Here is a 15,146-nt window from a genome sequence, read left to right on the forward strand (position 1 = left end):
ATGGTCAACAAAACTACATAGGTTTCAAGTGTACAATTCTGTAATACATCATCTATATATCGCATTATGTGTTCACCACCCAGAGTCAGTTCTCCTTCCATCACCATATATTTGATTTTCTGATTAATATTTGTGGTTACGTGAAGTAACAATATAAATGATGAAAATAAATGGAAAATAAATAAATTCAAAGTATTGGATGCCTGTTTTCTGCTAGGCACTAAGAACTGTGGCTATAACAATGAATAAATAAAAAGTTCTTGTCCTCATGGCACTTATGGTCTAGTGGGGAAAGAAAGGAAATAAGGTAAGAAACATGAAACATGACTATGATAAGTGATATAAGGAAACAGTAAACTGATCACAATATGTGTATTATAAGTGATATGGAGAAAATAACCAAAGTGATGGTTTAGACATTTATGGAGAGCCTGCTTGCGGAGGGGTGTGGCCAGGAAGTTGCATTTAAAGTGAAAGCTGACGGAAGAGGAGGAGCAAGCCATCTGAGCAGTGGGGGAAGAGAACTGTGGGTAGATGGAGGAGTACAAAGACCCTGGGGCAGGCGTGGAATGTGTGACCTTGCAGTCCCTTCTAAAGAACCTGGATTTATCCTGGGAGCAATGGGAAGACATTGGAGGGTTTTTAAAGCAGAAGACTCAGATGATTTTGACTTTTGTTTTAAAACCAGCGCTTTGACTGCTACGTGGAGAATGGAGAAGAAAAGGCATCATGGAAGCAGGGAGACCAGTTATGTTGTTATTGGAGGTGTCTTAGGGAGAGGTGATGGCAGCGTGGACGAGAGTTTTAAGAGTGGAGTTGAGAAGAAGTGGACAGGTGCCAGACATGGGAGCCCTCATGATTTGCTCTTCTATTGGATATGGAGGGTGGAGGAAAGGGAAGAATCAAGGACAATTTCTATTTTTTTTTGGCTTGAGAACTGGGTGGTTCCATTTACTAAGACTGGGAACTCTAGGAGGAAATAAAAGGTTGGCGGAGAGAATAGGAGCTTTGTTGTGGCCAATTTGAAATGCTTATTAGGTATTCATATGGAGATATAAGACGGATACTGAATACAGGAGTCTGCTGCTTAAGGGAGAGGTTGGGGTTGCAGATATAAATTTGGGGGCCATTGGTCACGGGGCTAGATGATATCACCCAGGGAGAATTGAGTAAAAGGTGAGAACACCCTATAACTGATACGATATTCATACCTCTCTTCCCCAGCAGGCATTGCTGATCAATCATGGCCTTTTCACTGGGCCCAAGCTTCAGAATCCTCTCTTGAGCTCTCTAGGCAGCCAGTACCAATCAGTTCATTCCTAATTGGTATCTAAAGAAAGAAATAGCAAAAAGGAGAGAAAAAAGACACAAACTTATAAGTTAGCCTCAAGAGCCAAATGTTTTTTCTGGCACTAAATTCTAGGTGGAATTTATCATCCGGATCTTTGTCTAGCAGTAATGCTAATAAAAACAACGTTAGCAAACATTTGCTCATGAGCTCTAGTTTATAAAGTGACTTATTCATACATTTACTAGGTTTTGAGTATCATCCCGGAAAGCTTTGGGATTTTTGTCGACGGTATAGAAGCATTCTCTAAGTGTCTATCTTTTATCTCAGCCCTTGACCAAAGCTGACAGACAACATGTCACCTAACGGTAAAGTCGTGAAGGCCTTTTTGGGGGGCAGAAAAGCAGATGTTGTCCAGGTAGGTTTATGCTGGTAGAGTGTTTGCCCGGGTTGGGTGCCTCCTTGGTAGAAGACCAAGCTTGCTTCACGCCATACGTAGTGTAGACATTTGCAGCTGGAAGACTGGTGGTCTTTTCTGTGCTGAAAACTTGAAATAGCAACTCATGGAATTGTAGAAGGTTAAGCATGGGAGGCCGTGACACATCACCCAGTCTGCACCCTCATTTTGAAGATGAAAGGAGTGAGGCTGGAGGTTCGGAATTCAAGGATTTCTTTGTGTTACCAGGCACTCTCCAGAATGAGGTTCTTTAAGATCCGTCTAGGAGTCTGTGGTGTGGCTTGGCCGACGTGGCCTTTGAAATTCTATGTTTTTCAAAGGCTCTTCCTGCAGCCCTGGAGAAGTAACTAAGTAGTGATACAGTCCGAGGATGTGTCTGGGAATGAGAGAAGGCCACCAAACACACCTTTGGGGTTCATTTGTCATCCTTGGAATAGTTTCCTCTCAGTCTGCTCCCTTGGCGCCTACTTTCTGATGCCAGGAAGTGTAGTTTAAAATAAGGAGAAAATGCCCAGTTTATCATGACAAGGGTAAGTCTGAGTCTGAAATGATGGATGTCTCTCATTATGCAGATGTTGCAGAAAGAAAGATTCCCGTCTAGGAGCAGCATTAGCTGGACTAACACACCTCTAGGCCTGCTGAACTGGCCTCAACTTTAATAAATATTTCATGAGGGAAGTCATCCACTACATGTTTACAGAGGAATTCCAGGCACGCTTATGGATCAGGAGCATGCCTGTATTTATTCTTCACACAAAAGCAGACTTGTCTCGCATTAGCGCTAGTAAATCTCTGCTGGGTACAAAGCAAGGACAGGTTTCCCTAGATGCATTGTGCAAAGATGGACACGGAGTCCATGGGAAAAGTGACATTGGAGCCAGTGGAATGGCATTTGGATCCTGTTAGACTCAGGAGTCTCTGAAATTAGGGCCCCATTTATTGGACTGCCTCTAACCCTATTTACAGCAACTGAATCTGTTTGCTCAGTGTCCTGTCAAAATTCCTGTCAGAAAATCACTGGCCAATTGTGAACCTGTCAAAGTGACAAGTGGGCACGATGGCAGAGATGGCATTTTTGGGTTTTGCATCGAATGAATGCAGCTGTATGGAGTGGTGGATGGGAAAATGAAAAATGCAATCTGGATCTTTTGGACATGGCATGTTTTAACTCTGCATCTTTTCTCCTCTTCCTTCTCATGTTCCCTCTCCTCTTTTTCCTTCTGTATTTCTTCTTCTTGTTCCTCTCTCCTTCCCCTCCTGCTTCTCCTATTCTTCCTTCTTGACTCCTAGATATAGAGAGAGAGATCCATGCAGCCCCTCACGTGAGTGAGAAATTAATTCAGCTGTTCCGGAATAAGAGTGAATTCACCTTTTTGGCCACTGTACAACAAAAGCCATCAACTTCAGGAGTAATCCTGTCCATTCGAGAACTGGAACACAGGTAAGAAAGCTCTACTTTTGAAAATCTGCTTAGAACTAATGGACTATACAAAATGCCTTGGAATTTGGAGGTGGTAGCTGCAAACGAACATTCAGCTAGCCGAGGCCTTGTTTCTGTTGAACACATCAATAAATTTACTTTGTATTAAGAATTTACTTTGGGCAAAGGGGCTTTCTTGTTTGCTCTCCAAGGACCACTCACGAGTGTCTTTCTCACTTCTATCTTCTGGTAGACTTTGCTCATATAAAACCACATTCTATCCATCATGTTTAGGTCATCAAGCAAATTAGTTATATTTAACAATAACCTTCAATAAGCATTTATTGTGTCTTTACTTTATGCAGGACTTTGCTTGACATTGGGAATATTAAGATGAATAATACAGAATTTTTATTCTAGATCACATAAACCAGTAGGGAAGATGGACAAGTAAATAAATGTTAATAATATGTTTAGGGAATAAAGGTAATAGTGGTTAATCCCACTCGGGGTTATGGTAAGCCAAGAAAAGCTTCAGAAAGGATGGTCATATGAGTAGATACTTGACAGGCTGAATCAGAAGGAGTAAGGGATTGGAAGAACAGCATTTCAGGAAGAGGTTGCCATGATTTTGGGAAGGAACAGGTAGGTTTGTAAAAACATTATTTTGAGCACTGATAAATGTCAGGCATTGTTCTGAACACTTTACACTAAACTCATTAAACACTTATATGTTTTAACTCATTAATAAGTGACATTCTGTAGGTCTTTTTTGGGGGGCAGCGTATGTGAGTTAATTCAAGGCTTTTTGAATTTTTTGTGTGCTTTGGATGGGTTTAAATATAGAGATAATACTTCTTTTATACATGTTTCTGATAGAATTAGCCTGAAAATACTACTTTGATTGTGGGGAGTCTGGGAAATCTTTTATTGGAAATATTCATTTTCTATTTCTTTTATGGCATTTTTCTATTTAATTAATTTTAAACTCTTCTTTGGATCAACTCAATTTTGTCAAATCGTATATTTCATTAGATTTGCATTTTTTGGGCAAACAGTTGGACATTATATCCTTTTATTTAATAAAGGTTTATATTTGTGGTTATATCTTTTTAAACTTGTAATGTAAAATATACATACTTCCTTCTTTTCTTGACCAGGCTTATCATGGGATTGTGTAATCTATTGGTTTTTTTTTTTTTTTTTTTATGGAACAGTTCTTAGTTTTAGTGATCAAGTCTACTGTTTTCATCTTAAATTCATTGATTTCTCCTTCTTACCTCCTTTTCTATCACCTTGTTGGTATTTTTACTAGCTTCTTGAATGTTCTTTTCAGTATTTTCTGTTCATTAAAGCCTTTATATTTTGTGAGTATTGCTTTGAATATACCCCATTGATATTGCTATATGGTGTTTTCATTTTCTGTGCTTTTCTATAGTTTTAAATTTCACTTTGACTTCTTTGATCCAAATTAGAAGTGTTTAAAATTTCAAAGTGATTAAATTAAAAATACTTAATGGATGACTTCTGGTTTTATTTTTCAGACATAAAAATGTGCTATAGGATTTTGCACAAAATTCTGGATTTTGAGTTTGTTGATTTTTTTTTTTTTTGGAGGCGGTGAAATTGAGTCTGCTGAAATGGTGGCCGTGTACATGCTCAATATTTTAATTTTGGGGGAGAACAAGCACATTTTAAAAGAATGGGCAGTTTTTACATGTGTGTAGATACATAAAGATACAACTTTGTATGGAGTACTTTTCAGTTACACTATTTAGATTCTATGTGTTTTTATTTTTACTTGAATTGTGACATTCTGAGGGAGGTACATTAATAGCTTCTACTGTGATGATCGTTTTGTCAGATTCTCCTTGGATAGGTTTCAGAGCCAGGCCTGGATATGTCATGCATTACATGCTCCACATTTCATTGACCCTACTGGGAAGTTTGGTCTAGCAGTATGTGAAGGGTGAGAGAATATTGTTATTGGAATAACAAGGCAGTCTCTGTCTTGCTCATTTGGAATGTTTCCTATTTAGTCTGTGCCCAAATACATGAGAGTGGCATAGGTAAGAGACTTTATCACATAGGGTTTTTTCCCCCCAACTAGTACTCTTGGACCTGTAGTATGCGCTCCATAAATAAATATTAAATGTATAGGTGATTCATTTTCTCCATCTCTGGGTAGGGCTGCTCAGAAAGGTCATGGCTAGTTTCAACAGTTCACCTGGAATATATTGTCTCAGCCACAGATATTGCCCTGGATGTACCACATGTGCAGGCTGCTCAGGGCATTGGAAAGGGGAAAAGTGTTGGCATTTTGAGGCTGAAATGAATAATATCTTGAGATTTTTGTGAGGATTAGAAGTGTTTGTAAAATACCTCACGTAATTCTTGGCACGTAATAGGAACCCAATGAAAAAAGCCATTTTAGTTTAAGTTGAATGAAAAAAAAACTGTGGTGGTGCTAGTGGTGATGGTGGTGACTGTGGTGGTGATGATTGTGGTGGTGGTGATGATGTTGAAACGTGATACTCAGGGAAAACAGGATGATGAGAAGTGGCCAGATAAGTAACAGTCACTTTTCTCTGGTTCAGTGTTTAAAGGGAAATTACGTATATCACCCAAGCTATAGGATAGTGTTCAATTTCAGTCAGAAGTCACCTTTGCTAATGAGCACAATGGGGGAACAGCATTCTGGTTGTCTATACTTTCCCTAGCCATCATGTGCACCATGGGAAGTAATCATCCAACTGCTTTTTCCAAAGCTGTCAGCCAGAAAAACACATTTACTGTTTTGGAAATCACTGTTTCCTACTTCTGTTAGGCTTCTGGCTATTTTCTGGTAAGACCATTATTGAATTAATGGCAGAAGAGTTCATTCAGTGACTGAGTTCCCTTCTAGCCAAAGACAGTCATCTCTTCTACCTGGTGGGGATCCAGCAGCTAGAGGCAGATCATTTTGGGAGGCTGTGATTCCTTAAACTAGGAGTGAACTTCTTGGCACAGCAATATCTGGAAACTCCCTAGGTAACTGAGCCAATTGAGTTCCCATGAATATATTAAGTGAATAGACAAAATGAAGTGGAAAACTTAAATACAAAGACAACTGAAAAACGTAACTGGGGTAGCTATTGAAGTAGACTCTTTTATGTAATGGAATAGGCACTGTTATTAAATCTAATCTATATTTCTAGTTTGATAGATTTTTTTTTACAGTACCAGTAGAGGATATGGGAAAAGTAATAAAGATGAATCTGTCTTGTTGAACGATCTTAATGACATTGCAGATTTAATGCTTATTTTTTTGTAATTCAAGTGTGTTAGGGCTCTGTTAAAATGGAAAGCTTAATTAACGTAGATTAAATCTAATTGAACATTGTGCCGGTATATTCAGCTCTATAAGATATAATGGTAAATCTTATGTTTTTCAATTTTATTCCTAAATAATAGATAAAATTAAACCTAAGTAAGCATAATTAGATAGGTAGCTGAAAGCTAGGGGGTCTAAGAAAAACCTTTCCATGGGACGCGTCTATGAGAAGATGAAGAGGACACTTTTGGCTTCCTAAGAAGACTGCCTTTTTTTTTAAACAAAAATTTTGTATTTCAAAAATACTCTTCAGTTTTCTGAGTTCTTGTGGGAGGAAGAACTTTCCACTTTGCTGCCAGATAGACCTGGGTTCAATGTCCGTCTTTATCAAGGACCAGAGGGTAAGCTTTTGCAATGGCTTTTAATTCGTTTCACCTCAGAGTCCTCCCAGGTAAAGTGAAGGTATCCGTTACGGCATCACAGAGGAGTTGGGAGTTGGCAACAAGAACACGTAGGTCAGTGGGTCCTTATACCGCTCATATGTCAAGGCACTCAACAAATGTCGTTCCCTTTCCTTGCCTCATGGCTTCTTTTGATATTTCTTAATTCCTCCCCAAATTCTTCAGAAGTGAAAAAGGTAGATATTGGGACCTTCTCACCATTTGAAATGGTAAGTAGGTTTTCACATCAGGTGTGTGTTATAGATAATCCAAAATAATGGATTTTCCTAATGGAATGCATTCTGTAACTTCTGAGAAGTAGGTTTATCTTCTTAATTTTGGATTATTTAAGCTGATATTTAAATAATACTGTAAAGATACTTTCAGGTAATTTATTGCAGAATATCAGTTGAGGGTAGGAGGTGAGGGGAGGAAATTCCAGAAGAGTGTTACATGATTTGGTGAAGCCAGCCCAAGAAAGAACTTTTCCATTGGGCGATTAACAGTACATTTCCAGAAATTAAACCTTTTACATACATTTAAAAGTATAATCCTTTCTCAAGGAGGTATAAGATTTATATTCTTTAAAAAGTAGATATTTTCAATTGTTAAATTGCTTATATTTGGCAAGGAAGGGAACAAAGTTGAAATTGGATTCTTGCCCTAAGGCAGATTTATCCATGCTGCTTTCAAAGTATACAAACAGGTCCCCACATTCAAAACATAAAGGGGAAAGCTTTACATTTAGAACTATGATTAGACTGTAAGCTCCCTTATCAACACTCAGGAATTTCCATGAAAACCTACCCCATGCCATGTGGCGTGTGAGATGCTGGGCTATAATGCTTAGGCATACAGTATTGGAGAAACACCACAATATATGGTTAGTGCCCTGATAGGGGGAATACAGGGCGCACAGAGCAGAGTACCTTGCCTTATCCAAACGGAACTGAAAAGTCCTTTGTTGAGAGTTATGCTTATGAGGCAAAATAGAAGTAGAGATCAGCCAGAAGATGAATGGAAGAAAGTTCTGGATGCAGCATGAGTGAAAGGGCAAGACATGAGCGAGATCATGGAGCATTAAAAGGATGGAAAATTAAAAAATTCAGTGTTATAGGAGGGTGAGGAGAGCCTAGGTAGAGAATAAGGGGTAAGGCGTGGCAATAAATGAACCTGGCGGGTCAGGCAAGAGGCCAGGTTATGAATGGCTTTTTAAGCAATGCACAGGGGGTTTAGCTTTTGTTCCAAGGGCAATTGGGAACCAATGAAGGGATTTAAGCACAGGTGTGGGAAATATTGTCTGGTAAATGGGATCACTTACCGTGTTTCCCCCAAAATAAGACTGGGTCTTATATTAATTTTTGCTCCAAAAGGCGCATTAGGGCTTATGTTCAGGGGATGTCCTCCTGAAAAATCATGCTAGGGCTTATTTTCTGGTTAGGTCTTATTTTCGGGGAAACACGGTACTTCTGGATGGAAGCTTCTTGAAGAAGGAAACAGCCAGAAGCTGAAAGTGTGCGTTGTCTAGAGATGTTTCCAAATGCTAGGTGACAAGGCACCTGGAATCTGGGTTCCCACTATTTTTATCTTTATGCCTAGCAGAGTGTAGACTTAGCTTCAAGAGAGAGTTTAAAGGCTGCAGTGTTCATTAGAAAGTAGTAATTTTCAAACAGAAATGAAAATGAGTATAGGATCTCATGTCAAGAAAATGAGTTGTTTCAGGAACACGCTAATTAAATAAAATTTAAATCTCTTTTTAAAGAAGTGAAGCTGTTCAGATGACTTTTGACCTCAATTGAAGACAAGAGGTATCATAGCAATCGAGTGCAATGTTTTGGGCAAATTGCTCATGCTCATATATACGCATATTATATTTTGGATTGCGTTGTGTTGGAGAGACATGGAAAAACAGCTATTATAGCCATTAACCTTTACTTTTTTTTTTTTAGTAAAAGTCACAATTTCATTAATATTCATGCCTAAAATCATTTAAGTTCAATGGAATTCTTCTAGAGAACGTTAAAAACTGTCGTCTTTGATTTCCTTTGGAATTAGTTGTGAAACATGTGCATGCGGGTGGGTGATACGTACTCACTCAGTTGGTTTTGTGGAGAGAAATGTGCGCAGATGAACCTTGACACTGATGAAAGATTTAACCCCCTGACTTCCTGAGTTCTTGGTGGAAGGCACCCTAGATATCAAGCCATTGATGAAGGTGGTGCAGTGGCAGGGATACTGGGCTGCGAGTCAGAAGACATGGGCTCAAGTCTCTGCTCTGTCAGTGAATTACCCAGGAAATCCCTCCCTGTACCTCAGTTTATTTCTCTGTCAAGTTGAAATTCATTCATTATTCATCGGATATAGATCTGTGTCGGACACTAATGTGTGGGTAGAAGCATTGGTGGATTCTGCAGTCGTGAAGAGGACACGCAAAGGACCTGCCCTGAGGGAGCCAGCATTATGGTGGGGCAAGTCAGATGATAAATATGGACAAACTTAAACCAAATGATAAATGTCATGGAGGAAACTAAAACAGAGGGATGAGTGACAGGTCAGTGGAGCAGAGAGGATAGAGAAGGCTCCATGAGGATGGGACACTTGAACTGAATCTAAGAAAGAGCCAGCCATGAGGAAATCAGAAAGATGAGCATCCCAGGCAGAGGAAACAGTAAGTAGCAAGGTCCTGCAGCAGGACCCAGCCTGGTATGCTCAGAGGATGGATACGGGCTGCTGTAGATGGAGCTTTGCAAATTGAGGGTGAGGAGAGGGAGTGGTTTTAGGTGAGATGCAAGCAGTAATAGCTGTCTTGACGGTTTCACAGTGTGAGACAGTGCTTCATAAAGGGCCAAGTGTGATATTTACCCAGGCCATATCATTGCAGGTTCAAAATCACTTACCGAGCACCAGCTATATGCAAGGAAAGTAAACCCATCCATCAGAACTGTTCCTTGGAAGTCAAAATAATTTCATAACTGGTGAAACTACAACAATTACATATTTTTTAAAGAGCAAATGAACAAATGAACTCAATCAGTGTTGTTGTTTTAAATACTTGTTTAGATTCCCCTCCCCACTTTTAATTGATTGAGTTGATTGCCAATAATCATAGTCTGGTAGGAGTGATATTGGCAGTTTACCATCTGAAGCATTATCAGCTCATCTGGAGACAGCCAGAATGAGATTCTTCTAGGCAGTAACAGCCTTTCTTGCGAGGTGGAAGGTCTCGTCCCCAAGGAGACAGGCATGACGCAGAGGTGGAGAAGTACATGGTGTGTGGGAGTCCGGTGCTATGAAGGGCTGCTTGTGGCTGGAGTGCAGCCTGCAGGGCAGGAACTGCAGAGAGCTGGGGCGCTGACACTGGTAGGCTCCCGCTGAAAAGTGTGGTGTCCTTACAAGATTTGTTGATGAACATGGTCACTCTGTTATAGGATAAAGGTGGAAACTGCAGGCCTAGAGTTGGCTTTCAGAAGTGCTTTATTTGGCTCACATTATAATAGCTGCCACAGTATTTTTTGAGTAAAGTGTTTTAAAAATCATGAATTAGTTGCCAACCTTTAAAAATTGGGTGACTTAGCCTAAAAAAAATCTAGCTTCTCATGAGAAACAGGACGTGCATTCTTCAGATCGCCATAGTCCCTAGCTCTCCTGATTGTCTGTCTCCCTATCGCTCTGAGACTGCGTGTTGGTTGCTGTTTCTTTTTTTTTTTTTCCCCCAATAATGTAGAGGTGGGAGAAAAGTGAAATTCTATACCCATGTTTTTATTAGAAGAAAACTAAAGAAGCCTAAAGGGCTGCTTGTTTCGGGAAAACTGCATCAAATTCTTTGGATCCCTTGAGTCATGCGTGATATCTGCCTGGGCCCTGTAGCCACTGGAGTTTGTGACTCCCCTAAGTTGGGGTTGGGGTGCTGGTGAAGCAGAAGAGTGGCATGCTGAGATAGCTGCTTTAGAGAGAGTTCTTAGGTGGCTGTTTAGAGATGCATTTACTATGCTGGTATTTTTGTTGCTAATTAAAGGAGTAGGCCAGTTCAGGAGTCATGGTTTGGGGTAGATACTCTTCGAGCTGAGAAAGGATGAAAGAAATACAAGGGCAAAGAGGTGGAACTGGCTAAAGACTGGATGAATTCCACACATCACAACTTCCAAACAGGATTTACTTCTGAAGCTACATTAGATTGTTTTCCACAAATCACCCCAAGGACATTTCATTTTCGTATGGCCATGGTGGCTACGTTTTCTGAAGTCAGAGTTTGGAAACATGGAGTCTGATACAGAATATTAGGCTGACTTTAGGGGCAAGTCTTAGTTTGGAAGATAGGGTTTAGTTTCTGAAATTGTGGAATCCTTGAGATGTGTTAGTGACTAACTGGAAATAGGAGGACGATCAGTTATCCTAGAATAGCTGCCTTTGAGAATCTGGGCCGTAGAGTCATCGTGGATTCAGCAGAATTGGCTCTGTAGAAATAATTAGTAGATATGCATGATGCATTTAAAGAGGACAGTGAAAATAACCATTTTGGGCCCATTGGTATCTTTTCATTTTTCTCTGATGCTCGGTGCTCAGCTCTTAGGTTTGAGAATATGGAATTAGTTATCTCTTCCTGGGTATTGTATATTCAGTGTCTTGAGTTTATCTTGATTCCCAACAAGAGTTGGGAATGTTTTTTGTAGCTGTTTCCAGAATACAAAACATGATTATGTACTTTTTAAAAGAGCAAATGAGTTCATTTGGTACTTTTTGACCTCAGCATTGTCCGTAGAAGAATATTGGGCTGGATAGTGGAGCTGTTGGTCTGGCTACCCGTATATGGTGACAGCTTTCAGCCTGAACTGGCACCTCTTGACATAGTGAAAGGGGAGGCAAAATTGATTGATACCTAGAATGTGCCAGATATTTGTTCTTCGTGATCTCAGTTTGTCCCCATCGCAACCAAGATAAAGTAGGTGTTATTTTCCCTTCTTTGAGATCAGTACACTGTAGTTCAGAGACGTTGAGGAATTCATTCAACATTATGTAGATAGAAAGTGGCAGAGCCAGAATACAAAGCCAAATCTGAAGAATTTGAAATAATACCCAGAAGAGTGCTTAAGGATTTTGAGCTAAATCCTTAGTTTTTACATGTCATTGTTTATTTCTTTGGTAAGCTTCCTGTGAGTAATTACTGTTTTGCTGAGTTGGACATGTAGAGATTGATGTAATTTTAGCCTGACTCAGGGCCTACATCATGGACTGGCATGGGAATTCCCCCCATAGGTTCCCAGGACCATTACGCTTGCAAGATAGTCTTGTAGAACAAGAGTTATGAAATTAAATGAACATGAGAAAGATGCCACACACTTGGAGAATTATAATGAATATTAGTATATTAAAGGCTCTTTAAAATCATGTAATGAGGTGCTGGGCACTATGTTAAGCCTGACAAAAGCATTGTTTCATTGACTCTTTACAAAACTATGAAGCGGGTCCTGTTATTATCCCCACTTCGTGGGTGAGGAACAAGCATAGAGTATTGGCTGCTTTGTCAGGGTTCACCCCGCTAGTGAAATGATGGAGCTGGGGGTCAAAGCCAGGCGTCTGGCTCCTCAGCACATTTTGGTACCTCGTATATGATATTGTTTCCTTAAACTTGCTTACTGGGACATTTCCAAAACTTTTTTTTTTTTTTTATCATGCAGTGCTCTGGGAAGTATTACTTAATTTCATTTGGTTGAAGTAGCTTTCTAAAAACGCTGGGAAATGCACGCACAGTATTGATTCAAGGCCACTCTAGGCTGTCAGTCTAGAAAGAGGTAGTTGGGTGGCTGTGGAGAGTCTTGGAACACTGAACATGGTGGAATAGGTGAGGGTGTCAGGGAAGTGGCAGTAAGAGGCCACATGAGGCTTCATGGGGTTGAGCCCAGTTACAGTGTCTCAGTCACTGGTGCCTGTACTTTGCTTCTCTGTGGTTGACAATGCCTGCTGCAAAGGGCTGTTGTCCAAATGCTCCAAAGGTGTCCGTTGCTCAGCCAGACTTTGGTGGCACACTGAGGGCAATGCCTGGGGTGCTCTCTCCTTGTCAAGGCCCAGAGGTAGGAAGTGGGGGCCGGGCAACTGCAATGTCTGCTAATAAATTGTCAGATGCGACTTTTCAGATTGATGAATAGTTTCAGATGAAGGTGAGATAAATCACTCCTGAGCTGTGTAGTCAATGAAAAATGCAACCCACGGGCTTTACTGATATCACTTTCCCTTGCTGTACACCAGCGAGGATTCCAGAAATGGGTGGTTTGGCTGCTAAAATTCAGACACTTTGAGAAAAGCCATGAGAATTTATAAGACTCTTTTCCCACTTCTTTTTGCAAAGGCTGTGAAATATGGAAAGTACAGCAACTGTGGGGGGTTCAAAATAACTTCATTTTTCATCTTTTGGAGTACCTGGTGGACTCCAAGAGTTATTTCCTATGGCTGTATGGTACCTCTGGGATGAGGAGATAATCCGCCTGATCCCTTGAGCTCTTTCCAGGAAAACTGCCCAGGAAGATCTGTCGTGTGTATTATTGGAGGGCATGAGGAGGTTCTCAGCCCAGGCTGTCGTAGCAACCCTACCACAGTATCACATGCTGTTTTGATGGCCCAGGAATGCTGGCCACAGAAATTTTCAGCAAAGTTTTCCAGTAGTGACTCATGGTGCTCTGCTTATTTTGGAAGATTACGATAATTGCTTATTTCCGTGGTTAGAGATCAGTGAGGTTCTGAATAAAGCCTGATGTAAGGTAGCTGCAGGTTTATACAGAACTGAGGAGGCAGATCCTTTCCTGAGAAAGGTTCATGGAAGATAGGCAGTGCTGTGCGTCCACGCATGCCCATGGCCAGTTCTGTGTCTTCTATCTGTGTGCTCTCTTCTTCACTTCTCTGAAGAGTTCTTAAACACCTTTTACAAACCAGGTGCTGTTAGCTGGTGATGAGATTGAGATGTGCCTTTGGTAAACAGATTCATCAACAATTACAACACACTGCATGGGAGTTATTGAAGGGGTGAGTCATATCACGTTACTCCTTTGCTCAGCACCCTTCAATCGCTTCTCCACAGATTCAGTATAAAATCCAAAATCTTTCCCATGGCCACAAGTCTCTATGAGATCTGGCCCCTGTCTGCCCCTCTGATCTCATCTCTTGCCCCTCCTACATTGTCACTCAGCTCAGCCACAGTGACCCTCCTGTTTCACAAACTTGTCCGTCTCCTTCTTGCCTCTGTCCCAAGGTTTATTTATCTCCGTAAGCAAACCCTTCTCCTGTAGGATTCACCCCTTGCTTCATTGAGAGTCCTTTCATGTGTTTACACTTTATTAGCGAAGCCGTCTGTGATAGCTCTATCTAAAATGTTCTCCTGTCCCTGCTCTTACTCTGTACTGTGTCCCCATCACCCTGTTTTATGTTTGATAAACTTGATTGTCACCTTACGCAATATACTCGTATGTTTGCTTCCCCATCTCTTCCATTAGATAAGCAACTCAAGTGCAGAAACTTCAGTTGTTTTGTTCACTACTGTATCCCAAGTACCTTGAACAGTGCCTGGAACATCGTAGATGCCCAATCAATATTTACTGAATGAATAAAGAGGAAAATCACCCGTTTTAACACAGAGAAGGAAGCCACTAACATCCAGGGAAAGTTAAGGGCGGCTTTATAGAGAAGGAGACATTTAACCTGGAACTTGAAGCGTGAATAAAACTTTGCTGATAGAAAAGGTGTGGGTTGGGGTCGAGGTTAGGTAGAGGGAAGGAAGGATCAAAGGTCTTTCTGGGCATGACGACAAAAACAAAGCCATGGTGCATTACAACTTCCTTCCTTCCCCTCCCCCAGCTGCCTCTAGCGTACAGATTCCTAGTTAGCATTATTTCTGGGAGAGTCGGCCACTGAGCATCTTGTTCTCAGGTTCCCACACTACAGCAAGATGTGTCAAGTGCCTGATTGAGCTTAAGCGTGGTTATGATGAGGTTGGGGAAGAGGTGGATGTATTCATTCTAATGCAATGAGTATTATCAGCTTATAACCAGCTCCTTATATGAAGTATACAGGGGTTTCGCGTGCTGGCAAAGGGATTGTAAAACATCTTGAATTGATTGTCGGGTAATAATGTTCCTCTCCAAAAGGACTTGTTATGATTGTAAAATGTCCAACTGTTTTCATATGTTTGAAACCCAGGATGAAGTTAGATCTCCATTTGGGGCTTTTATTCACTTCTATAC

General features: G+C 40.6%; 1 protein-coding gene across 2 annotated transcripts in view; it reads left to right on the top strand.

Annotated features, from left to right (window-relative positions):
- NELL1 (neural EGFL like 1) overlaps window positions 1-15,146 on the top strand; it is a 761,225-nt gene that overhangs the window by 69,270 nt on the left and 676,809 nt on the right. For both annotated transcript variants that reach the window (XM_019742633.3, XM_019742632.3), the window contains exon 3: window positions 3,036-3,186. In XM_019742633.3, the coding sequence (XP_019598192.3) occupies window positions 3,036-3,186 (151 nt within the window). The remainder of the gene's footprint in view (window positions 1-3,035; window positions 3,187-15,146) is intronic.

Source organism: Rhinolophus sinicus, chromosome 14 (genome assembly GCF_057876585.1).
Source record: "Rhinolophus sinicus isolate RSI-liver-muscle chromosome 14, RSI-T2T, whole genome shotgun sequence".
Classification (NCBI taxonomy): domain Eukaryota; kingdom Metazoa; phylum Chordata; class Mammalia; order Chiroptera; family Rhinolophidae; genus Rhinolophus; species Rhinolophus sinicus.